At 42.8% G+C, this 25,735-nt stretch overlaps 1 protein-coding gene across 5 annotated transcripts in view; it reads right to left on the bottom strand.

Annotated features, from left to right (window-relative positions):
* Positions 1-11,697: 11,697 nt before the first annotated feature.
* Positions 11,698-25,735, bottom strand: part of cdin1 (CDAN1 interacting nuclease 1) — a 53,748-nt gene continuing 39,710 nt past the window's right edge. For 2 of the 5 annotated variants that reach the window (XM_029459916.1, XM_029459919.1), the window contains one exon: positions 11,698-13,210. In XM_029459916.1, the coding sequence (XP_029315776.1) occupies positions 12,961-13,210 (250 nt within the window). In that variant the 3' untranslated portion in view covers positions 11,698-12,960. Of the gene's footprint in view, positions 13,222-25,735 lie in introns of all 5 variants that reach the window. The other 3 variants (XR_003834346.1, XM_029459918.1, XM_029459917.1) reach the window with 3 other exon arrangements.

The following is a 25,735-nucleotide window of genomic DNA, read 5'->3' as shown; positions in this document are numbered from 1 at the left end:
GATGAATACTTTTCTGTTTGTGTAAAATAGTAGAATAATTTTAATTTGGGAATAAAAAAAAAAAAGTATATATATATTCTAGATTTATTCACCCTTCACTTTTTCCCTGGCGTTCAAACAATAGAGCGAGGATTCGTCCCCAGTGTAATTGCTCCTACAGTGAGAACCGTGGCTGGCCCTCTCCGTGTGTGCTCTGCTCGTTTATGCCGTTTTGCAGCGCCGCCTGTCGGCCGAATGTGGCACCACCGTCCAGGAGTACACAGAAGGGCTTTGATGGGCTATCTCCTCTCTCTTCTCTATCTCTGCCCGCGGCCATCCAAGTCATAGCCTTAAACCACAAATGACAACATCACTTCGGCTAAAATATTTGCTGCCCTTCACATAGAAGTTTAAACTTCTGCTCAGACGGATCCAAGGCCTTAAATATTGTTTTCTTCTTTTTTTTCTTAATTGTTTTCTAACAAACACTGCTTATCTGCTGAATTTGTGTGAATCAACAAATATAATACGTGGCAAAAAGTATAATGATAGTAAGATTAATATAATGTACGTTTATTTTAGTATTTATTTTTAGTGGACTTAAACTAAATGCTGGGATTTTCGTTTAGAAATACAGCTGCTTGTTTTTTATTATTCTGATATGGCCAACAATCGGTCAAAAAAATAAATGTTTAGACGTTCGCCTAAATATGACCTGATCCTTTATTTAGGTTTTATTAATTTTCAATAAATCTAAACTATCGTAAATTACTGTTCATTTCTGTTAATCCAGCAGCTATAGGCCTTTTCGTGTATTTATTTAACCGTTGTATTTTGTACGTTCCTGTTTTAAAAAAAGAAACAAAATCACTATAACTTCTATTTGTGATTTAAATCACTTTCACACACTACATATTTCAAGTACAATTTCCCTAAATGCCATTTTTTTTTTCAAAACTAACATCAGTTTATTTTATATTTATTCTAAATGATTATGTGTTTAGCCTCCTGACGGCCCAGCATTATTTCCTTTTAAGTTATTTTAGCATTTTCTTTGAATGTCATGCAGGTTGTTTTATTGAAATTCCGGACATAATACATGCCCGGCTCTTGTTTGTTTAACAATCTTTCTGCACACACACACACACACACACACACACACACACACACACACACACACACACACACACACACACACACACACGCACACGCACACACACACAGAGGGATGTTAAGGCCTTAACCAGGCTGGAACATTTTTTGGGATATTTAATGGTTTTACACCAGAGTCTAGTTAATGATGCATCTTTATTCCCTCAACTATTCAAAACCTAAAAGTCCTTTTTTTGTTTTTCTAGCGCTCTATTATTCTGTGGATAAAACGGAAGGAAGGAGCCCTCCGTTTTGTGCGGAGATTATCAGATGAAAAAGAGAGAAAACGTGAGGATTACTGTGGATGGAGAGGATTTTAATATTAATAGTTTTTTTTTTCTTTTCTTATCCCCTCCCCCCCTCCTCTTCTCCTCCTCCTCCCCCTTCTTCCCCGATGAGACAGAAGGTAGATTGCCTCTGCTGCTTTCCTTTTGCCGATTCGGTGTGACAGGGATGATGGATGATCCAGCCGAGCTAAACAACTCCTCCCCTTCATCTCCTCCCTGTCAAAGCCAGTCCGGGCTGCTGCTTCAGGAATAAAATAAGGAATATATTCCCTCTGCACTACTGCACAATGCAGCCTGGTCCTCCGTGCAACAATATTAAAAGTCCACACACAGTTTACTCGCTAGAAACACTATGTGCGCGTGTGTGCGTTACAGACGCAACATGTTAATAATGCTTATGTTATTGGCTCTGTGGTTTTCCCTGCAGAGCTTCTGGTAAAGTGTAAAATCTGAGAGGAACGCAAATATGTATTTTTAGATACACTCGTGCATCTGCTGGCAGCGAGGGAGAAACGCTTCCAAAAAAAAGTTTTGTTTCTGCTTTGTTTTTCTTTCAAATTGCTGATTTGGATAGTGGTCATAAAAATGGACGCGCACGAGGGGCTGAGTGTCCTTCGCTTTGCAGCTGGCTCTCCCCGAAATGGCTTGCTCTGGGGGACAGTTTTTAGGTTTTGTGTGCGTGTAGGGCTGAGTGTGTGTGTGTGTGTTGCCCTCCTTTTCTTTTTTTAAACATTTCAGCAGTTTTCTCTCCTCTTGCCATAAGGTGTTTCTATGACTACGTTATGTAGGCCTGTGTGAGCGGGTCAGAGGCGGGGGTCCCTGGGAGAAAAGGGCCGCATTTGGCTGATCATTTATCAATGTCAACCGCATAATGATTCTCCCTGCAGTCCCCCTATTGATGAGGATAATTACATTAGCTCAGAGTGACTGATCAATAAAGCCCAGGGAAAATGGTTTATTATAGCACCACCGAAAAGGCTTTCTTTAAAAGGGGACTGGCTGCCTTTTTTTTTTTCCTTCTTCTTTTTTTTCTTTTTAGAAAATAAAAGGCAGGGTTGATGTGCACAAACTCCGGAAAGATAATCGAGTGAGAGGCAAAACTTCATCTGCACGCAGAATTCATGAATCTGAATGTTCTTTTTTTCCAGGATTGTGTTTTATTTTCTTATTTTTATTTCTCTTTTATTTTTTATGTCTTGAAGAGAATCATAGTTCATTTTTTTTTAGTAATGGGGCGGAATCCAAAAACACACTATTTAGATCCGTCTTTAGCGCACGAGAGAACAGGAGAGAAGGAGTGTAGCTTTACATCCAGCTAGTAAAGTAAAATAGACTTAAGGAACATGTAGACACCACACACATTCACTTCTTGTGGGATTTTTTAAATGATTAATCAAAAGTCACACAGGGCCAAAAGGCTACCAACCTCCTTATAGCAAGTTATGGTGTGACTTCAGATACAAACATTATTTGTCTTGATGGCAAACACGACGTTCAAATGGCAGTAACACCTGATGCAGTGTCCAAAAATCCAACTGGCCTTGAAGAAAAAGCCTTAAAATTATGAGTAAACAAAAAGAGCATTGTTGTGTTAGTCAGGTAGCAGCGATGCTACACCGTAATAAACAAAATAGTCCCAAAAGACGAGCAGTAAATGAATGTCTGACCTCTCTCTCACTCTCTCCGCGTGTGTGTGTGTGTTCTTTAATTGTCAACAACTTATCCCCTGCAGGAATGTTGCAAACTCTTTCGCCTTAATTCTCCGTGGTGCTCTGCGCCAGCTCCCATTTACTGCTGATGAACGTGTCTGCAGGAGACAGCTCCATTATGTATTTATCATTTGTGATAGTATTTTTTCAGACAATGGAGGAAGAAACGCACCACTGATGGCTCTCCACTGCCATTTCACAAACGCGCACTTACTTTTTTATTCGATGGCATTTTGATAAATAGACAATTAGGATTTTATCTTAGAAAATAAAGACTTGATATATTGGAATATTATCTAAATAGGTATAATTTGAATTAATCTTTTTTTTTTTTTCTCATAAAATAAATAAATAGAGAGCGTTATTTAAAAAGAAAAACTAATCAGGAAAAAAATATCATATAGAGAAAATGTGCATTGTTAATCGACATAAAATTTGAATTAAGTTAAAGTCTGGGTTTAGGGGAAATATTGAAAATAAATGTCTCAGATGGGTGATATCATGATGTTTTGCGCTTGGCCGGGACTACTTGAATTAGAGGCGACTTTGTTCACACTTCAGCGGTGCTTGTCTTCTTAAAAATGAGTGACAGTCAGCCTCCCTCCCTCCCTTCTCTACACACACTCGCCCAACGAAAATAAATCTTAAGGATATGAAAATTATAATGAGTCAAATAATGTAGCTACAGGGGTTTGGATGGAGCAGAAATTGAAAATTGCACATGGCCTGTTGTGAAGAAGCAGGAAAAGAGGGCAAGTGAGTGCAGAATAAATAAAGCGCAATAAAAAGGGAAATAGCCGGAGTTTAGTCAAGCCTTGAGGTACTCAAACCTTTATTTCAATCAGTTAAGATTTAATTAGACAAGCCTCAGGCCCGGCCATCTCCTTTTTTCTCATTATGTTGCCTTCTCCAGCGCAGTGTTACAATGCCCCTAAGGTTGTCAACATTTGACCGGTTTTTCCAGCGAAATAATCACGTTTTATGGCTTGAGAACTCAAATGATTAGCAAATAATTCTCGCATTATTCCATTATGAGGCGGAAGTCCTAACAGTGAACGGGTGAAAAATATCGATTCCTTTAATTTATGGGTTGTAGTCCTAAATTGATTTCTAGTATTCTTAATTTCCTTCGGTTATTTTGAGATCTTAAAAAAAACGTTTGAAATATCTTGCGGGTAGCCGAGGGCAGCAAAGTGAGACATTTCACAAGAACTGTAAATGAGAGAGAGAGAGAGAGAGAGAGAGAGAGAGAGAGAGAGAGAGAGAGAGAGAGAGAGAGAGAGAGAGAGAGAGAGAGAGAGAGAGAGATTAGAGTTTTCTCAAATATGAAATTGCACACCTCTATAGGCCCAGTGCACGTTTCAAATCAATGAATTAATAACAATATATAATAAATGTTCGTTGGTTTTTGAAAAGAGTGAGAGCTGAGACCCCCTCCCCACCACACCCTTGGGCGCACTGATATTACATGATGGCGACCCCTCCTGGAGGCCAAAGTAAATGTGATAATAGAAAGAGAAGAAGAAAAAGAAACCAGCTCCTGGGAAGATTCCATTCACATTCACATTTCTGCTTCAAATATCGAGAAGAGACTGCACTCACATCCTGCACTTTAAAAATCATGCAAACAGACCTCCCGCCATTTTTATCCTATTTCATCCTCTAAGATGATAAGACCCTGACCTGCTCCAGCAAATATGACCTCCAACGACTCTCATCTCATATTTACTCACAGGTATAAAGCTCCTTATGCATGTATTAGGCGGCCACGCTGATGGTAAAATCAATAAAGATGGATTGTAGGGTCAATATTATGCTTCGTACCTGGGGACTTGTTGCCAGGCTCCCCTTCCTGAAAGTGTGTGTGTGTGAGACAGACAGAGAGAAATGAGCAATTCATAGCATGCGACCACAACATCTCGAGACTATGTGTGTGTTTAAAGGAGAGAGAGAGAGAGAGAGAGAGAGAGAGAGAGAGAGAGAGAGAGAGAGAGAGAGAGAGAGAGAGAGAGAGAGAGAGAGAGAGAGAGAGAGAGAGAGAGAGAGGGCAGCATGGCTGAAGTCATCCAGCCAGGGGCCTGAAGGACCCTGCTAACACTGACTCATTAATCACGACCCACTTGAAGATTATGACTGAAAGTATAGAATCGGTAACCATTATCGTCTCGGATGGCAGTTAAAACCTCTCCTTATTTTTCAAAACAGTGTAATGGCAGAGAGGTCTATACGGAGGAAAGGCCAAAGACGGGGGAGGGAGGACGAGGAGAGGCAGACTGGTGTCACTGGGATGGAGTTACAGTTTCCTCTGGAGGAAATATCAAGGAGACACAGAGGTGGTCCACTTCATTATGTAGCCTAGACTGCTTTAATAAGGATTAGAATAACAATAATAGACTCATGATTATATAAAACAAACAACAGCAATCGGCTAATAAAATTAGGTTAATACGAATAAGAATAAGAATAATGATATATGTACGGGTTATTATTTTTGTATTATTTAATTGTAATTAGCCTACCTAGAATTTAACATTTATATATTGTTTTATAACGAATATACGAATTACAATGATTTCGTTTGAAAATTAAAGTAAACGCGATTTTTATGGTCATTAGAGTAGGATAAAATAGAAAAAGGCTCTCTACATCATGTAATCCATTTTTCTTTTTTTTTTTTAAAGCCAAGCAAATTAATTTGTCTATTTATCTGTTTGTTTAAAAGTGGAAACGGCTTTGTCAATATTTCGACAACATTTCATTTCCGGGTGACAAGTTGTGAACAAGTAGCAACTTCGGGGGATTATCACTTCAAATTGATTGACTCGAAAGCAGAAAGTGGTCGTCTACATTTATTTATTTATTTATTTTAAATACAACCGCTTTTCCGCTTTTCCTTTTTTACTTATTCTTTATGTCCGAAATTGATATCGTGTCATTTTGTAGACATAACCTCCTGATATCAGAAAGGCAATTTACATTTATGAAAGGTTGAACATGTGTAACGACAGAAAATTGTCGAATTGAATGAACAGTTTTAAAGAACGCAAACGCACCACCGTTGCAGTTTAAAGAGAAACATCAGCGTTTCCCCCGTCAGTTTGTCCGTTTTTAGGTTGGCATTTCCGGTGTTTTTATGCATAATGCATAATATACTAAATGACAGATGCTGTGAGAAATAGTAAGAAATACATTTGTTTGCATATCTTACAATGTGTGTGTTTCTATTTTATATATATATGAGTATTTCCTCCAGTACACATCCTATGAGAGCGGAAGGGAAAGCTAGCATGCCCCTGTTAGCAGTCGGAAGCTGCAGTGATGAAAAGCAATAGCTGGTGTCAAGAACTTTTTTTTTTTAGCACATCACTACAGCTGGTGGGAATAAATAGTAGTCAACTGAAGAGGAGCAGGGGGAGGGAAGGGGAGGGGGAGGAGGGGTGTGCAGGCTGTGACATAAGGCTATTTGGGTGTGTGACCACAGGGAACCTGGGCTTTCATATCTCCTCTACACAATAAAAGCCTTGTGTGCCACTGTCTCACAAGTCCAACTTTGTTTCTCAACAAGGAGTGTAAACTGTTGTCAATATTCAGATAGCCTTCATCTGCCAATAATGACAGGCAGCCGGCTTCCTATCTTATCTGTGGGCCAGGTAGTGCCGTACCTGGGGGGAATAACTGCTGCGATAAAGACTGTCTGGGCCAATAGAGAGGCTCTTGTCTGTCTGTGAGGAGTTAATGGAGAACGCCACTGGAGACAGGAAGTCCTCAGAAAGTGAAAAGCACTTTATTGCGCACCTGAATGGCCTGGCATAGGGTTTCTCTCAAACCCAATGGGAAAACCACATTACAGGTCCTTACACAGGGTCATTACAACAGGGCAATGGAGTTCAAGTGATCCATTGCATTTGAATGACAACATCACATCGCTCCATTCATTCTTCCCTCTTGTGTGACCTGACGATGATCCCTGTGGGACTGGGAAGTTGTCAGCGGAGTGATGTGCTGAAGTTACAGTAGAGAGTGTGCAAGATTCGGTTCATTCAAGTTTTTCTCCTCAAAGTGTGTGTGAAAACTCATCGCAGCGCATGTGTTGCCTCATGCACTCTTCACTGACTCTGAGTCGAGACAGTTGTGATGACTGTAGATTTCTTGCAGCAACAGGTTCATGGACCCATAACCCACAGTACACTGCAACATGACATCATCAAGCCTCTAAAAATGAACTGCAACATCGATCCCTCGCAGGCTGACCTCCCATAAGTCAAATATAGACGATGTGGGACATGTGTTTGGATGGAAGTGTATATTTACCTGTCACCAGGAACTCAAGGACATGGCAGCAGCGAGGTTGTATCCAGCCCAAGAGGGGGGTGTTTTGGGGGTGAAAATGAGTTGTAAAAGTGATAAATGGCCCACATTTCTCTAGCTAAAGGAGCAGTGGAGCTGGCACCGTGCTTTCAGCCAAACAGTTAATTGCTCAGCACAGTAAAGGCCCAACAAAATACTCGTAAAGCATCACAAAAAAAAAAAAAAGAAAAAAGTTTAGTCCAGCCGTCCTCTCTTCTCAGCTTCTTTATTTTCTCGACTCCTAAACGACTTGCTTTCATCCCTAACCCTTCACAATTTCCCAGCACAAAAATATTATGTTGCCAGTGGCAACAATTGAGTAAAAATAACCAATCACATCTACCCTTTCAAATATTTCCAAGATTAAGCCTAGTCTGTACATAATGGAGGAGTCGTCTCATCTGTGCGTCAGGATTTCAAGCCGGGATTTATTTGCGGTGTGATAAATGATTGTGAGGCTTGTTTTGACAAATGCAAGGGATACTTCTGAATGAGCGCAGATCCTGGCACAATGTGCGGGGCCTGATCAACTGGATTACAGGCTCTGATTATGCCCTGGATTCAAGCTTTGCTCTCAGCACCAATCAAAACCTGTGGTTTGATGCATCCCATAATATATACACTTGTCTCCATGGTCACGGCCGCCTGTGTACAGAAGGCCCACCTCCTTCTAAGAGCACTTATGTCATAATAACAAGCTTGCGACAGCTCTCATCAGGCCATCGTGCTCACAAATAGAGCAAAAGGGAAAGTGTGAGCCGGGGTTTATTTTGACTAAATCAAATTTTGTCTCCAGCCTCTTGCAACTAACCTTTCCACCCCCTCCTGACTCCCTCCGCAGTCTTATTTTCCTAGCACACAGCTCTAATCTTTTACAATGTCACTAGTGCTCATACGTCTACCTCTGCCTCTCCGCTGTCTCTTCCTCCTCTACGTCTCCTCTACCCTGCTGTTCTCCTCACCCCCGCCCATCCCCCAGCTGGCCTGTACCTGTACCTGTGGATGTTTCTGGGCCTCCTTTGGACCCCTCACAGAGAACAGGAGATGACACAGTTTCTGGGTCACTTCTGTCACAGTCCAAATGCCTTTCAGGGGGGGCTGACCTTTCCGGTGGCCGATGCTAGAGCAGGCAGCCTCCATGCAGGCTGTCACCCCTGTGGCTCTAACCACAAAACGCACGCTCCCTCCATTTCACTGACAGACCTTTTTTCCCCCTTCCAAACTCCCCACGCTCCTCTGCGCTATTCACCTCCTCCTTTTTTTTATCCATGACAATACACGTTAAAACAATAGAGATGAATCAAAGCTGACAACAAAAATAGCCACTGTAAAATGTGGCTGATGTATGACATCTTGGCTAAACTCTGGACCGTCACAGGCCTCAGCGATGGCCAAAGACACATGGTGTATCAGGTCTCACTGGAAGGAACTCCAAATATGCTTCCTGGATTTATTTGAAGGCGTGGGTTACACGGCGAGTGCCACTGTTTTTACAAATGGGAGCTTGGCTCTAAATGGAATACCTCAATTAGCCAGAAGCCCAGTCAACACCTTACTATTTAGCATAGTATACCATCTAAGATATTTAGGTTTCCACTACCATGCTGTTCCTTTTAACACAAAGTGACTTGAGTTCCTCATTTAGGGCTGTCAGAAATGGAATATTTCACTGACCAAGCCCTGGGTGCATGTGATCCAATGTCACATCAGTGTCAGGAGTGGTTTTTGCAGGGTGTTCAGGGCTCTGGACTTTTTATTTTCCTGAAGCTCTTGGCTGTGTCCCTGCTTGTCCCGCACTACCAGTGACTCATACATCACCAAACTAAACTAGCCCCCTCATCCCCCCACCCCTCTGAGTGTATTAATGTGTCATAGTTGTTCAGTTTCCCTCTAACATACCATCTGCCCTCCATCCTGTCAATCAAACTTCCACTGCTTTGCCATTTAAAATCCCCCAGACCATTTTTCTCATGATCCATTGTTGTTTTTAAATAACAGCCTCTGATTAGCAGGCAGAGCTTCCTAAAAATAAAAATGAAATCTCTTTGTATCTGCTTCAGCTCAGGGCAGAGAGGCTGCTTTTCTTTCCCCCCAGTGCTGTTATTCAAGCACTCTTTAAAAAAATAAAAAAATAATCCTTTTTTAATTTCAAACTGCTCTAAATCTTCCAGGAGAACTTTTATTTATTTCCACCCTGTGATGTCTTGCTGGCTGAGGGAGGCTGAGAGGATCCCTACTAAAAGCACTATGCTGCCTGGGGCAGAAACAGGCCTGAGCTCTCTCCACATAAATAACACAGGAGCGTGGAGGAAGTCCGTTTGGTGGTCTGCTGGAGGGATAGAACCTACCCTTCAGCCTGTCTCTGGTTCTGTCCTTCTTACTCATTCCCTGTGTCTCAGTATCTAGCAGCTTGGCTGAAGAGGCATAAAACAGCAGGATCTGGGAGGGATTGGTCCAAGATGTACATCTGAGTGAATAGTGGACTTCTAATAGCCTGCAGACCACGGCCAGACAGAGTGGACGCTGGGAATTGCATCAAACTAATCTGACACATGGGAATCACAGATTTAAGAATTGTAACCAATATTTCAATACAGACTAAAATGTGTAACTAAAGAGTTCTGCATGTAGCTTCTTGGCAATGTTGTAACAGGAAAAACATGATTAATAAAATGCTTTTAATGTTGCTCCTTCACACAAAATGGATAATTGGTATTCCTTTTATATCACTGCAACTATTTCTTCCTATAAATTAAATATACTTTATGTTGAGTCTTGTTGTTACTAGATGCCTCTTGAGGATCACATTTCTCCACAACACTGGTGTTCCCGACCCCAGGAAACGACCTCTCCAAACCGGCCTTATTTGGGGAGCACTCGAGTGCCCCATTGTTGTGACAAGAACAATGAATCTAAAAAGAGGTGGGACACAAGGGCAAGGAAAACACAGAATAAAGATGTCTGGCTCTCAAAAGTCATCAGATGGAATTTTATTTTCTATATTTGCACTCACATCATGGAAATACTGTCAGCTGACGCCAATGTCGGACCCACGCCTTTGAAGTAGATTTAAAAAAAAAAAAAAAGCTGTATTTAGTTTGCATTGTGTGCAGAACCTAATTTATAGGAGTTGACCCTGGCTCCTCTTTTGTGCGACAGCCATCTTGGAAAACAATGGCAGGAAGGCTTGAAACTTGAGAGGAACTGAATCTGCTGTTTTCCATTTTTTCTGTTCTTACTCAATAGAGAATTTTCCCTCCCCGAGTAAAATAGCTCTGTTTTTGTGTCCAACAGGAGCCATAAACTGATGTCTAAGCATTCCATGGCCAGGCAATAGGGCCGAGTTTAACTGGACACATGGGGACAGTTGTTTTGTACCACATGGAGCAGGGGGGGGGGGGCTGACAGAGGAAGCCATGGCCGCCTGGCGACCCTGCAGTGACCCACTGGCCTCCTCGTGGAGGGATCAAGGCCTAGATGGGAGCCGGCTGAGGGTTAGAGGTTTAAGGGTAACAAATCAAGCAACACTTTAGTGCTATTTAACCCCCACATACCATATCTCTCTAACTGCGTGAGCGGTGCATGACTGTGCAGAACAAACATAGAAGCGCTTTATTTTTATTCTATATGGGAGAGTTCTCCTCAGTAACAGAAGTGGGGAGGGTTTGGGAATGATTACACTGCAGTGAAGACAAGGAGAACATCATTTCATTCATACGGCTCTATACCTTTCACCTGAGGTCTGCTTTGATTCATCTCCCAGCAGGCAAGTCTGCACTGAAAGATCTGTGTATTAGTAGTCTCTTTCACAATACTGCAGCAGTTAGGGGGCACATACATACCTCTTATTAGAAGATGCATTCTCTGAGGTGGTGGCAGATTCTTCACCCTTTCACTTTCTTTCCTCTTACCGTTTTGTGTGCCATAAAGAAGAAGACAGGACAGGGACCCCCTATAGGCAGTGCATATCTGCCTCTAAAAGCATCACTCAACTTTATGTTCACTTCTGGTTCGCCTAGCCTGGCTGTGTTTCTTCCATTGGTTTCTGCTCATAAAAGAAGTACTGAGGTTGTAAAGAAGTACAACTGCTGGATAGTCACATACATTTACATGGAAATCAGGTGTTTCTAGTGCACGTACCCGTAGGCACCCACATAGCTTAAGTTAAAGTACTTAATAATACAGTTTATGCTGTTAATATTCATGACAAGATGATATTCAAAGTCTTTTATCAAAAGTTATTTATTAATAATAAAAAACATACAAATCCACTATGTACAAAATACATTTCCTTTTAAATCATCACAGCGTAAAACGTAGGAAAGAATGTAAGAAGAAGTGAATGTTTTTCTTTTTACAACCCTGCAGTGCACTCACTGAGGTGACACATAGACCTAATTACTTTTCATTTTATTAGACTGTGACCTCAGCTCTCTGGTTCAACCTTAATCCCTTGCGTGGAGAACACTGTAACTTTAGGCTACTTGGCTTGCTATGATGGTATCCAACACTGTTTATAGGAAACATATTAAGTGTAGACTTCAGGCTAATAAAATAACCTTGTGAACTATCTGTGTACAAACGATTAGTCGCTTCATCGGCCAGTTGACAGACAGACAGAAAATGTATTGCCACCAATTTTGAGAAGAAAGTGGCAAACAAGCTTCTCATATGCATATGTCCATTTTATATTATTGCAAATTGAGTCTTTGGGTTGTAGGCTGTAGAATTGTGATGGCCATTTTCTGTAGAAAAAAACAAAACACAGAGAGACACCTGTTATGTGACGTCATCAATGGCATTTGAGTTTAGCGGGAGCTGTGTGAGAAATTGCACTCAAAATGTGAAGATTTATACTTAATTATAGTTCATTAAGATAATTCATACCAAGTGGAAAAATAAATGATACAATGTAATTAAGTTTCTGCGTGAAACTGTGCTTCAACCCACTGTGGTAAAAAAAGAAGATCCTGAATAGTTTTTTAAGTGAAAAAGGTCAGAGTGAGGACATCTTTATCAGAAATGATCCTGTTTACCCCCCCTGGAGAGTGACTGAGAGGGGACTGAGTGACGCAGGTGAGAGACAGGCGTCCACCCAGCCCCCGGACCGCACCTCTCTTATCTGCCTATGGAGTGGAGGAGGAAGGAGTGACAAAGGCCAGGGCTGTGGGTGTGATAAGGAAGGGCCTAATGTCCTGCTTTGGCCCTGGCTCTCACCCTGGCCGTCCGTTGCGAGAGGCCATCCAGGGGCCAGGAGCTGACCACAGCCAGGAAAGCCTCCAAGACGGTGTTTTTGCACACAGGTATGAATCTGACCCTGTGCTGTCAGATAATAACAGAAAGACGGTGTATGTTTACATGTGGTAGCTTTGGGGCAGTGAAAGAGAGGAAGGGAGAGACAGGCAGAGACAGAGGGTCAGGTGGAGTTCAGGGCAGATTTTCTGCCAGTCGTCTCACACCGCAGGAAAGCCAAATTGCTTCCGGATCTAGGTATACACCCCTGTTCCAACACTTCCCGACTCCTCGTCTTCCTCTCTCTCTTTCCTTCCATCGTACGCTCTTTTTTTGTTGCTTTTCTCACTCTTTGTCTTTATTCTGGCTCCTGTGGCAGTCGATCCTGCTGGGCGGCATGGCACAGGGTGACAATGTCTGAAGGGAAGCAGTCTTTGAGCAGGATACCTCTGTCTCTCTGGCAGTCCAGCTCTCCTATGAAACCATACCAGTAGATCACAAGGCCTGGACCAAACCTGCGGTGCAAAACAAAAGAAACAAACACCGTATTTTCTTAGTACAATGCTGTCATGTCTGAGAGTTCTGAAGTAGCTATGAATTCTTTTTAAATTAATATCTGAAAAATGCTTACGGCTGTTGACTTTGGAAGGCAAAACAAAAGAAGCAAGAATAAGTAAGTGAAGAGATAGAAGGATGGGACACAAGTGAGATTGATCTATGAGTTCGCTTAGGTATTTTTCCTTTGATCAAAATCCAGGAAACTTGCACTGAATCAAATGAAAAAAAGATTAAGATCTTTCTGACAGGGTGATACACACTTGATCACATTTCAATGGCAGTGAAATAACAATAATCTCAGAAATAACAAAGCTCTACACCAAGGCCTCCGGATACTGTCATCGGAAGCCTTTGGCACATAGCAGAGCACCCAGAGTTCAACACAAAGTCTGACACTTAAACACACTGCATCTGGCGGCTAATGTTAGCCAATCCAGCAGTGTCCAGCTGTTTCATTCACTTTATAAGCCCGAGCAACTTTGCCTCAGTTGGCAAACACTGCAGTTCCTAAAAGCTATAAATAATGACGAGCAACTGAGAAGTCAGGTTCAGACTATTTAAATAAAAGTAAGTTTTTTTGTTCTATCTTTTGTTCTTTCCCTCTCATCATTTTGCTGCTATTGTGTCTTATAGACAGTGTAACGACTGCACACCTGAAGGTTTGCTGAAAGGTGCAGAGACAATTAAAATAGAGGAGTTCTTTCACCGGGAATGTGCAACGTTATTTCACAACTTCTCCTCACAAAAGGCAATGAATCATCTTTCCAGCTATTTATTATGCCCCAAAGAGCCACCGGTGGCCCCTCTCTGCCTCATATAGATCATACCTATTCTTTGAACATTAGCTGCCATGCATAAAGACATGTCACAGTTGAACTCTGAACGGAGAGCACCTCAGCCCCCACATGCAAGACCAGATTCAAGTGGGCTGACAGTGCTCTGGTCCCAGACACTCTATCCTCAGACAGTTAACAATGTTGTGGGGCCTCAGGAGAGCTAGACAGGAAGCTAGCCAAAGGGCCACGGAGAGCAACAGAAGTTCAGCTCCAAGGTAAAGTGCATAAAACCCTGAACCTGTGATCAATCATTTCGTATTAAAACACAGACTCAAACACCCTATGGTGTTATTTTAATAATAATTACAGAAATCTTTTATGTGGTTATAATTTATGAGCTTATTATAAATACCTAGATGTTTGATCCTTGCAACTTCGACAACGTATTCGAGCCTCGTAAATTATAAACGCGAGTGCGAGAATCAGTTGTCGTGACATTGCCAGCTATGTATGTGTACTGTTGACTGAGCCTTGAGGCAGTGCATGTTCTACATACAGTACTTGTATGGAGACAGACACATGCACTAAAAAAAATATATATATGCGACTATACACGTGCACACCCCTCCCTCCAAGAGGCCCTTGCAGCAGTACGTGTTTCTGCGCCCCATCCCCGGATTCTACATTTTACAGTGCGTGATTTACGGAGCTGTATCTATGAGCAAACAGGCCAAAAGCTAGCTGCCCAGGAGAAAGCCCACAGATGCAGACTGAAAGTTCACCACAATGTCACACACACACACAACTCAGCCTCTCAGCACTGCACAGAGCTCGAGCCCTCAAACTCTCATCGTTTCCATCGTCCACTGCTGTACATGGCCGCCAACTCTTAATATGGAAATGTTATGGAAACAAAACCTAAACATTTACATTAGATGACTTTGGAAAAGGGGTTATGCTCCTCTTTTCATTCTGCCGCCGTGCTGTATGTATTTCCTGCGCTCTGGATGGGGAGGTGAGGCTGAAAAGGAAGACTGGTCCGCACAGAGCGGAGAGAGGCAACCTTCTGGAAAGGTTAAAACTGTACATCAACAGATAAGAGAGCGGTGCGCGATACATCATGTCCCGCGTCTGTCAGGGGACGCCGAGCACAAATTGAAACAAGCAAAATTATAAACACAGGGGAGCCATGTCACCAAGGCCTTTCCGTACCGTAAAGAAAATAAATGGACTTTGAATCCTACTCAGAATTAATACAAGTCAATACTACAGGGAAAAATCTGAGACTGGGAATACAAACAATAACACTAAGGGGGAAGGGAACGGTCAGGGGGCCAAGACTGAGCCTCATGGCTACAGTGTGAGAAGAAAAGAAGTTCCAAGCAGCATCCAGACTCTGTAAAGAGCAATTATAAATACACATGATGCCGTATACTTCACAGTCCCTCTCAGTTATACCACGTGGGGAAGTGAAGTTCAGTTTGAATTTGTCTACAAATTATGGTTTATTATGTGGGCTGGCTCATCTTAACCTGGCACGTGCTTATTACACACACCACCTCTAAGTCAGAGTCAGCCATCTTCCAATAAACACCTAACTGTGTAACGAGTTGGGGAAATTGTTTGTGAAACGTAGCTAATTTCAGCAAGTGGGCCGGTTGACGAGCCTGGGCGTGGATTGCGGCTGCCAGCCACGCTTTCGTTAGTGTTAATGAGCGGGTGGTGGTCGCATTTAAAGCAGGTGCCAAGCAGCAAACTACGGCAGCTTAATGAGAGCAAGGCACTCAGGAACAACAACCCTCGAGTGGAAGAGAGGGAGTGTTATTAGTGTCTGCCTGCACACGCACACACACACACACACACACACACACACACACACACACACACACACACACACACACACACACACACACACACACACACAGCGAGTCATGCAGCCAAACCTCACACAGAGCTGAAGCACTGAATTAAATCGCTGCATCTTAAATGCACAACTGCAAATCTAATAAAAAATACAGTAAAGCTCAAACTGTACCGTTCAAAGAACGTGCAAACTTGCTTTCTTCATTTTATTTATGACCTTCTCATTTTCTGAGAAGTCTGAGGTTGCTGGAGGTCAGACAGCTAACGCCTACCCCTCCCCCCGTTCCCAAAAAAAAAAAACATTCTACCGTACGAACAGATCAACGCTAATTTGATCTGCCACATTTGGTGAGAAAAAGCTTTACCAAAAAAAAACTGGGGACCGAGCACGTCTGCCAAAACACATTACACAACATGACGAATGATCAATAAAATCAAGATGAATTTACGCTCAACTTTAAAACACCGTCACTTCATTTTACATACCGCGCGGACCCATTTTAAACAAACGCCCCAGCAATGATTTAGACAGCCTAAGCATCTACCTGAGCATGAACTCTTTCCCCACAAAGACCTCTTTGTTTTCAAAATACATACATCAGGTCACAAGGTAGGGGCACTAAAGCACTGCCAAACATTAGCTTTACTCAGTCTTTTCTCTGCTCCCTGAAATACAGCTATGGAAGCAGCTCAACTCCTTTTAAGACAAACAGCATTGAGAGTGATTGGGGGGTGAGAGGTACAGAGGAATACACATCTCTGTGTTGGAGGCAGAAGGACTATGTATATAGGAAATAAAATGACAAATGGCCTGTTCTTTCATAATTAGTCCAGCCTATAGGAGTTTTATTTACAAGGTCAGATAATAGCTGTGTGATTTGTTTGTACGTGCAGGGGGGGGGGGGGGGGTGACCCAGGGCCTGTATGCCAGGTGATACGGCCCCATAGCTGATCACCGTACATCCAGCGTGTGTATTTTAATGGCCTCACAGTAGCTGTTTGTAGCAAGTCAGCCAGCCTTATGATGAAGACGCCCCGATAACACAAGCTTTCTTGCACACAAATAGGATATTTAAAGGCTGGCTCTGCCCGGAGGCGCGTCCCCGAACAGGGAGGTAAATAATCCCTTGCTACAAACTATACATCCTCCTGCTCATAAATAACAGGAGTTGAATGGAGGAGTTAACCTCCCACAGACAAGTTATTAACATGACTAGAGCTAAGAATAGCACACCTTCCTTTCTCTCACCACCCCCCACCCCCCATTTGTTTTTGTGGGCAAGAAAGAAAAGTTCAATTCTGCTCAGGTATGTAAAACACAAATAAAAAAAGGCAGCCATTGCACACGGTCGTATGTTAAATGAGTCGCCCAAGTCTACACAAGCATCGTAATTAAGGTGGAATAGAGGGCAATAAAAAATAAAACATCTTCTTCCAGGTGTAACTCTTCCCGACATTTTTATGTTTTCTGTCGATGGGGTTTGGAAATGGAAAGTGGCGCGGATGTGGTTTGTCTTTATCACTGTTGGAGGTAGATTGTTTTACCTGTATGCATGTTTGTGTGCTGTAGCGTCAGGTTTAACATAGGAGGTGTGGAGGCGAAGGGTGTGGGAGGTCAGGTCGAGTCGGTGTGTGTTGTGAGCTGCATGTTGCACGAGGAGCTAATTTACGCTTACTGATGCGCGACACCAACACCAGAACAGAGACCTTTATCTGGTAACCATAGCAACCGGGTGTAACCTCTTTGGCAGGACGTCAGCTCTCAGACCAACCGCAACATTATTAAATGTTGTTACCTTAAAGCTCAGGAACACTATGATTTCATTTATTGTAAAGGTACACCACCTCAATGTAAAATCAGGGATACTAGCATCCACATTTACAATAATATATCAATTTATTTTAATTACCTGTCAAATGAGGTGTCAAAATGTGACCAAACCTAATGACTTTCTTCTTCTTTGTATTAATAATGTAACATTTGGAAGATGATTATTGGTGCTTTCAGCTTTCATGTGGATTTGATGATAAAATATGTATTTGCTGTCAATTTCACTTTCCTACAATAGTTAAATAAATTCAGAAACTCAAATTATTTTTACGGTAAAGCAGTCTTAAGACCAAAATTACATTTAGTAATGCAGTTTAAAAAACAATAAAAAAACGGGTATTGTGTATAATCTTTAAACTGACCTGTGGTTATTTGTGAAATCATTATTTTAAACATGTATATATTATATATATTTCTTTGTTGTAGTTGGAGTGTCTGGTGTGGAGGATCTACATCCTGCACCAGAAGTATTCAATAAACTTTCTAATTCAAATGGAATATATCTGGCCTGTGTACAATACTACAATCATCATTCTTATCATTTTATTTATAACCTTTCACTCCTAACACCTCTAAGCTCCCTGAACCCAACTCTGCTCTGGGACTCTGCAGTCTTTATCTCCCACTAACGAATTATCACTTTCTCTGACCTCAGTTTCCCTCACAACCCCCTATCACCTCAGCCACCTTCTCACATTAACCTAAATCTTATCTCCTCACGCACACACGCACACACACACACACACAATCTGACAGACTCTATATCAATCAGCTGATTGATAACCTGGCCAACACATGATTATGTGAATGAGCACATGAGCTAATAAGCATCAGCCTTATTTCTATTTTTATAGCGCAATAGCAAGATACACAGAGCAGCGCCTCATTGCGCCATTTGGTCCTGGTTAGGATCCGTTTGTACGACATCATGCTTCCCAAACATCCTCCAGCCAAAGGGAGGAGTCTTAATCAGTGTTTGGAACTCGTTAAGTCCCTTTACTGAGCATGTCGCCGACCGCATTAGCAACACATTATCTGAGGGACAAGTGTGTGTTGTGTGTGTGTGTAATGTGTGCCGGTCCCCTCTCAGATCTACGGCGTCACGGTCCAACGCACTTTGACACACTCCGGTCTGCTTTGGACGTGGAGCGAAACCAAACAAGGTGTGGTCTGGCTTTGTCTGTTCAAGCGTTCAGAAGTTGGTCCAATACAGTATCGAGGACACGCATACGACAAAACAACCTACCGACGACAGCTCCATGATCAGGAAATCAATATCAAAGTTAAGTTGGGAGTTATGGAAAAAACTTGTACTTCAGACAGAACCTTTCCTTTTTACTCCTCTTCCTCTTTTACAAACAGTATCACGTTTCAATTCAGCCATTGTAATATGAATGCAATAATAAGAACGCTCTGTCTCTGTGTTACTCCCTGGCTGTGTAAGGGTTAACATTCAGCCGGTCAGAGCTCAACTGATCTTTTCTCAGATATCGAGTCCCATCCTCTATAATGACCCTCTACATCATGGAAATGGCTTGATCTCTTCAGTTATGACACACTGAGTGGGTATTCATTAACACTTGACGCTGATATTATTAAATTCTATTATGCCAATGGCTGCAAATGGTGTCTCCTATGCAAGTACTGTACTGAGTAGGCAATAATCTGTGTCCGTGAGTCTGGATGTGTGTAAATACATGTGAAATGCACACGCTGCACAGGATTGAGATGACCTTCATTATATCTGATACGGGAAGTAAAAATAACAGAATAAAAAAATGTCTCTGAGGCTTTTTACTGTTTTTAGATGAGGCTTATTAGTCTCCAAAGCCAAACATTGGGCACAGCTAATTTGGAGATCTGTCCAGCGAGTCCCTCTGGCCTTTGATGAGTCCCCTTGTCTGTAAGTTCTGCTTGGAGACAGGAAGCTCCCCGCGGTGGCAGGCGAGCGGGCTGGGGGCTAGGGGCTGGGAGCCTGTGCAGACTAAGAGGACTACAGCGTCAAGGGGATACATGCTCCTTTAACCTGTTATTGTGAACTCCCAGCAGCCCTGGCCGATAATTGCCACCTGTCTCTGGGGGAAACGCAGTCAAAGACAGGCAGAGGGACGGCCATTTTGTGTCTGCCGCTGCTCCTCGCCCCACGCCGCCCTGGTCCTTATCCTGCCCTTAACCCTGGCGGCTAATGTGTTTTCAATTTAGGATGATCCCCCACTACAGGCACGGCCCTAATCAACAACAGTTTGTACTGTAACCCTATCTGCCCTTGCGAGGGCAGCGTCAGCCTGACCGGGCGCCTGCAAACCTGGTGCGTCCAGCAGAGGAACAGTGTTATGTGTATATGTATGGATGATATCATGTTTATATGTGAGGTCATAGGATGTGTGCCTGATACTAGGCTGTTTATCGTTCACATCTTGTTAATGATATTGAAACAAATATTCAACGGCACCTACGAAAAAGAAAGTCTATTTTTAAAGATATTTTGGGATAAAAAAAGAAAGAACATTTTGTGATAGATAAAGTTGTAATGGCTATATTTAGTTGTAGGTTATTTTTTAAGTGACAAATGCACTTTGTATATTGTTTTCGCAAAAGAACTTGCATTACCATCGTGGAAAAGCCATACTATCCACTGGGTCAATCAGGAATAAGTCTTATATCTTACATTTATGCTGCCACTCACTCCACTGAATCAAAAGTTAGGCATTGGAAAGGCAGGTGTGACTGTTTGTTGTGTAAGGCCTCCTGGCCTCTGCATCCATGAGTAGAACCCTGCCCCAAAATTAGAGTGAGGCCTCTAATGTCTCCCTGGGAGAAAAAGAGGCCTGGCTTTTGTCCAAGTCAGCACCTTTGGAAGTGCAGTCGTGTTACCACCACTAAATCAACATGTCAGCGCCCGGCCCAGTGAACTTCTTCACCCAGACTCCACCGCTTACAGCTACCCCACACACCTAATGAATTGGTGCGAATGCCCATCTGTCTGCTACAATGAAAAAGGGGAAAGGATATATGAGGAGAAAGAGTAAAAAAAAAAAAGATATTTCTTTTTCAGCTGTTGCATAGAAACATTTGCAGTTCGCCAATATGATGATCATAACCAGACGCAGAAACATTGTATTAGTCCTGTTACTTGAACAGAAGAACTGTTGTGACAAAACAGCCAAAGCCAGGTTAACGGTATCCTCACCATCGACCTTGGCCTCTGAGTCCAAAAGGGAACAGTCCCAGTTTGGGGGGCGAGTTTGGAGACGGACGCGGGCGAAGTGCCACAGAAAGCTGTGTGCTTACTCTGCAGTCTGTTTACATTCCTGAGGGTAATTTTAGCCCCTGGGGGGGAGCAGAGCGGGGGGGGGGGGCCGACATGTCGTTGGGGCCTGTCAGTGGTCGACGGGCCAGCCGGCGCAGTGGCGGCACCTGGACATGTGGGTGGTACATAAAAACACACAGACCTCCAGCGTACAAATCGCTAGAGCCTGTTTTCTGGGTTTGTGCAAATCAATTATTTACCACGTTTAGTAGAAGGAAATCAAAATAGAGCCAACTAGCATCTTCTATATATCAATGGCTACTTTGTCTGTGACTGGACAACTCAACAGAGACACAAGCTAACGTAGAGGCCAAGTGGAAAGCCACAGACGTGGGGGGCGTCGTCTTGCTAACAGGCCCACCACAGAGCACCATTAGCTTTGGACAACACAGGATATCCCCAGTGTTTTCACTGATGATCTGGGGTGCAAATCTAATTTCATTGTAGTTTTAAAAAATTTGCTATGCAAACAAAAAAATAATCCCAGTTCAAGAATCGCTGAGGGCTTCTGTGCGCGTGTTGGGATTTGTCTTTTTATTACTCCCAGCCCAGGGTGTCCCTTCAAAGGGCAAAAAAGCAAAGTGTCCATGTGGGTTTGTGGTGCTTGTGTGTGGGTGCACGTCGTAAGAGGGAGGGAGGGAGGGAGAGAGAGACTCTGAGCTTATCGAAACTAATTAGGCGAGGGATGAGGATGGAAGTTAAATACTGGGCTACATGTAATGAAAGAAGCAGAGTGGGGGACATCTAGGGGTCAGGCCCACACCAAACAGTGGTCCTCAGGCAATCTGGTATTGATTTTCACTCGTTTGGGAAGAAGGTGGACAGGGGGGAGGGAGCCATGGAGAGAGAGAGAGAGAGAGGGGCGGTAGTGCTTGAGTCTAAAGGTCTTGCGAGTTGTCAACTTGACAGTTTAACCCCTTTTGGAGGAAAACAAACAAACAGAGGGATCTCCTTGGCTGACAGCGTTGATCTGTCATAGCGACGCCGCAATGCCCCACACAATGTCCACAAAGGAGAGGAGAGTGGGGAGGAAAAGGGTGGGTTGATACAGATATGCAGAGGCACATTCCTTAAGCCCAAGAAGATAGGATTGTGCTCTGCTTAAGATCTCGCAACCCTGACGTGTGAATATCTGCACCTCAGATCTGAGAAGGAAACAACTAAACTACATTTCCATTGAAACTGTTTAATATGAACACAGTATGCACATTATATTTCATATTATTAGTGTTCCGTAACTGGGAATGACAGAACGCACACACGTGTGAAAAAGACAACCAAATTGGGCCCATCACTAACATTTCGGTCTTTCTGCATGTCAAAAAAGTTTGGGTTTCTCTGATTAAAGGAGTATTGGTGACCGTCCACAACTACACAGACACACAGATGTCAGCGGTCCTCTCATGTCACTCAATCTGTGAAGGCCGTCACCCCGAGCACCTTCCCCTCTCATGTCCTTAAACACTTGAAGACCCCTTTTCACTTTTCCCCTCAGACTGCCTCATCGCTTTGTCACATTGCCAAGGGGACTCCATTAGCCTGGCCATGCACAGAGCCCCCAACTCTCACTTATACTTAACGCACACACACACACACACACACACACAACCAAACACACACACACACACACACAGAGGGAGGCTGATCCGTGCAGCCAAGGCTGTCCACATCAAATTAGAGTGGCCCCTATTGTCCCTATTACGGACTGGGAATGCTCCATCATGACGGATGCTACGGGGTCCCTCACTTGTCAGGAGTTGTCAGACAGATAGGGAGTCTGGATACACACAGCTGACAGGTAATCTTAATGTCTTCAATTAGCCCAATTAGGCCTGTCATAAACAATTCGATAAGTGCTCGACCAACACAAACAGATAGACGCACGCACAAGCACACACGGACGCACACACTCACACGCCGAGGTCTGCAGGGTATTAATGAGAAGGGTAATGGGTATATCAGCGGACGCTTGACTTGTCTTTTGTTTCAAGGAGGGGTGTGTCCCCATCCTTCGCTCTCAGCTGTGCACTGCTGGCCGCTACCTGGTCAGTTCAAATTGTACTATCTCCTTTCATTAGCTCATCGCTGGCTGAGAATCTGAAAGCCCGTGACAAAATTCATTTGAGACAAGTGGGAGCAGATTGCCTGAAGCAGGTGCTATAAAGGGAGATAAAACAAAAGCAGCACCTTTGAGAAGCTCTGTGTGTGCATGCGTGCGTGTGTTTTCTATCTGTGTTTGTGTCGGAGGCTTTTCCCTGGTCTTCACATTCTGTTCTTTTCCATGCTCTGGTAAATGGGTAATGACACAAGAGTGCTTTTGAACAAAGAAAGAAAGAACAGGGACCAGAGAGGAATCGGCCTAGCGCACACGTTACGTTTACAAAAGCTGTGGTGAAATCTAAATATTGTTTCTAGCGTGACTAAACAGGCCAACACCTTTCTGTGGAGAGGATGTGCGATAGCCAACATTGTTTGATTTGCTCTCTCCTTTACAATATCTTATCGCACAACAATGGTGACACCCACACTTACATCCCCTCCTTTTGTCCTCTAACCGTTTCTTTAAATTCATCTATTTGCATTCATCATCAATTTCTTTCTTTGCAGGTACGCAGGGCGCATTTCAGGAACCGTGAAGCACAAGCTAATGTTTAAAACACAGATTCCACAGTTTGCAAACACTAGACCTGAGCAAAGTCAGCATCAATATTTGAACAAGAACTTCACATCAACACTGATCTTATGTACAGAGGCCCTGGAATGCCTCACATTAAGCAACAATGCTGTTACTTTCAATGCAGCACTTATACTAGTCTATAGGCATTCAGTGCTGTAAAAAAAAAGGCAAGAAGAAATGAACAAAACACAATCAACACAGAAGGTTTCAGTTAAAACCAAGATAATGGTGATATCCCAAGGCACATTTTCATTTATTAAGGAGTCAAACTGACGAGAAGACGAACCAACTTCTATCAGCAAGATCCGTGATGGACATCTAACTCTGCTTCTGATCTTCACCTCACGTGACGGCTGGAATGCCATATGAGGAAGAAAAAAAAAGAAGAAGAAGAAAAGAGCGAAGGAAAGAAAGAGAAAAGCCGTCACCGGGAAGTTGTAATAGGAAATTGCTCTTGGCAACTATTTGTTCAAGCACCAGATTTTTTTTTCATCTTTATGCCAACCCAGCGAGCCCCCATTGGAAAACAGGGCAGGTCCCCCTAATGAGTAATCTATTTCAAAGCAGTCGTGTCTGGGCATGACAGTTTACTGAGAGGCTTGAAGAACTGGTAATTACCAGTGTTACGGGGCAATTAATGCATATTACACTGCGGCACTCATGGCGGTGACTGTCAGCTCCCCAATAAAAATGAGCACTCTTCAGCTAAAGGGTGACATTAATTGGGCCCTTAATGACTATGCAGAGGAACCAAGCCAAATAGGAACAAAACAGGGGACTCGCTCTGACTCCAGCAGAGGGCTGGAAATTGGACTAAAAATGAGATTAATTGCTGTTTAGAAAAAAAAGAAGGGAAAAAATGTGGTGAGGGGAAGGGGGAGAAAGAGGTTGGAATTATAGGGTGCAGAGAGCAAGGGCTGCTCATACAAATGACAATTCAATTAATTATTTTATACGCTATTTTCTATACCTTTAGGAGCGCAGACAGGCCTAAGGCCCATTTCAAGGGCTTTGTCTTGGTATGTTGCTCATTGCATAAACACGTACATTTCCCAAAGCACCCACGCACAGTGTCAGGGTGCACATGCTCAATATAATGAACACGTCTAAAATCTTCATTTAAGGGAAAAGAGGCTTTCCCACATAACATGAAGAAAGCATACATGTGTATGTATATATAGCTGTGATTTATGTAAATGAGATCAGGTAGTTAGGTCTTCCATAATGTGCAATATATAAAATTAACATGTAAGCATTGAGAGTTTCTGGGTTACACATTTTCCTATGAAGCCTAAGGCCTTAAGTATGTCTTTCCACTTAAAACAGTCCATAAAAACATTAAGCAGAGCTTTCATTAAAAGTAAATCTGCCAAACTGCAGGCCTTCCACCCCCAGGAATGTTTGTTTAGAGGGAGATCAAGGATGTGGTGAAGACATGAAGTAATTCTGATTAATGTTGCTAAAACTAGGCACGTACTGAACACTACCTGAATATGCAAGCTCCAAATCATAAAAATATCAGCATGCAAAACATGCCGTCATTTGCATACATTTTTGATTTTGGATTTCCTTGCTATTTAAATATGCAGTTAGAAATAGTTCAGCACTGCCTCTTGCGCTGTCACGCTGCACACTCACACTGTCATTGGTCCTGATAGAACTCTTCCGCTTCAAAGGGCGCTTTGCAATGGAGAAGAGAATGAGCAAATATTTGAATTGCAAAAACACATCATCTTGCGAGGAGAAGAAATTCAAGACAACTTTTTAGAGTTAAAGACATCCCCCCCCCAATCCCCAGCAAGCTAACCCTCTGCACGCAGCACAAAAAAAAGACAACATATTCATAGCGTAAGCACTCCTCGCTAATTTACCATATCCAAATTTGCGTAATGGGATATGACACATTTTAGAGGGGATTGCGGAAATAAACTTTAATTTGAGGAGAGAACCATAAAATGTTTTAAGCTGCCCCTGTATTTAACTGAAATCCACCACACAAATCCAGGTTCTCAGA

The sequence above is a fragment of the Cottoperca gobio genome, chromosome 22 (genome assembly GCF_900634415.1).
Source record: "Cottoperca gobio chromosome 22, fCotGob3.1, whole genome shotgun sequence".
In the NCBI taxonomy this organism is placed as follows: Eukaryota; Metazoa; Chordata; class Actinopteri; order Perciformes; family Bovichtidae; genus Cottoperca; species Cottoperca gobio.
The sequence above is the reverse complement of the archived record's forward strand: the minus strand, read 5'-3'. Positions and strand labels throughout refer to the sequence as shown.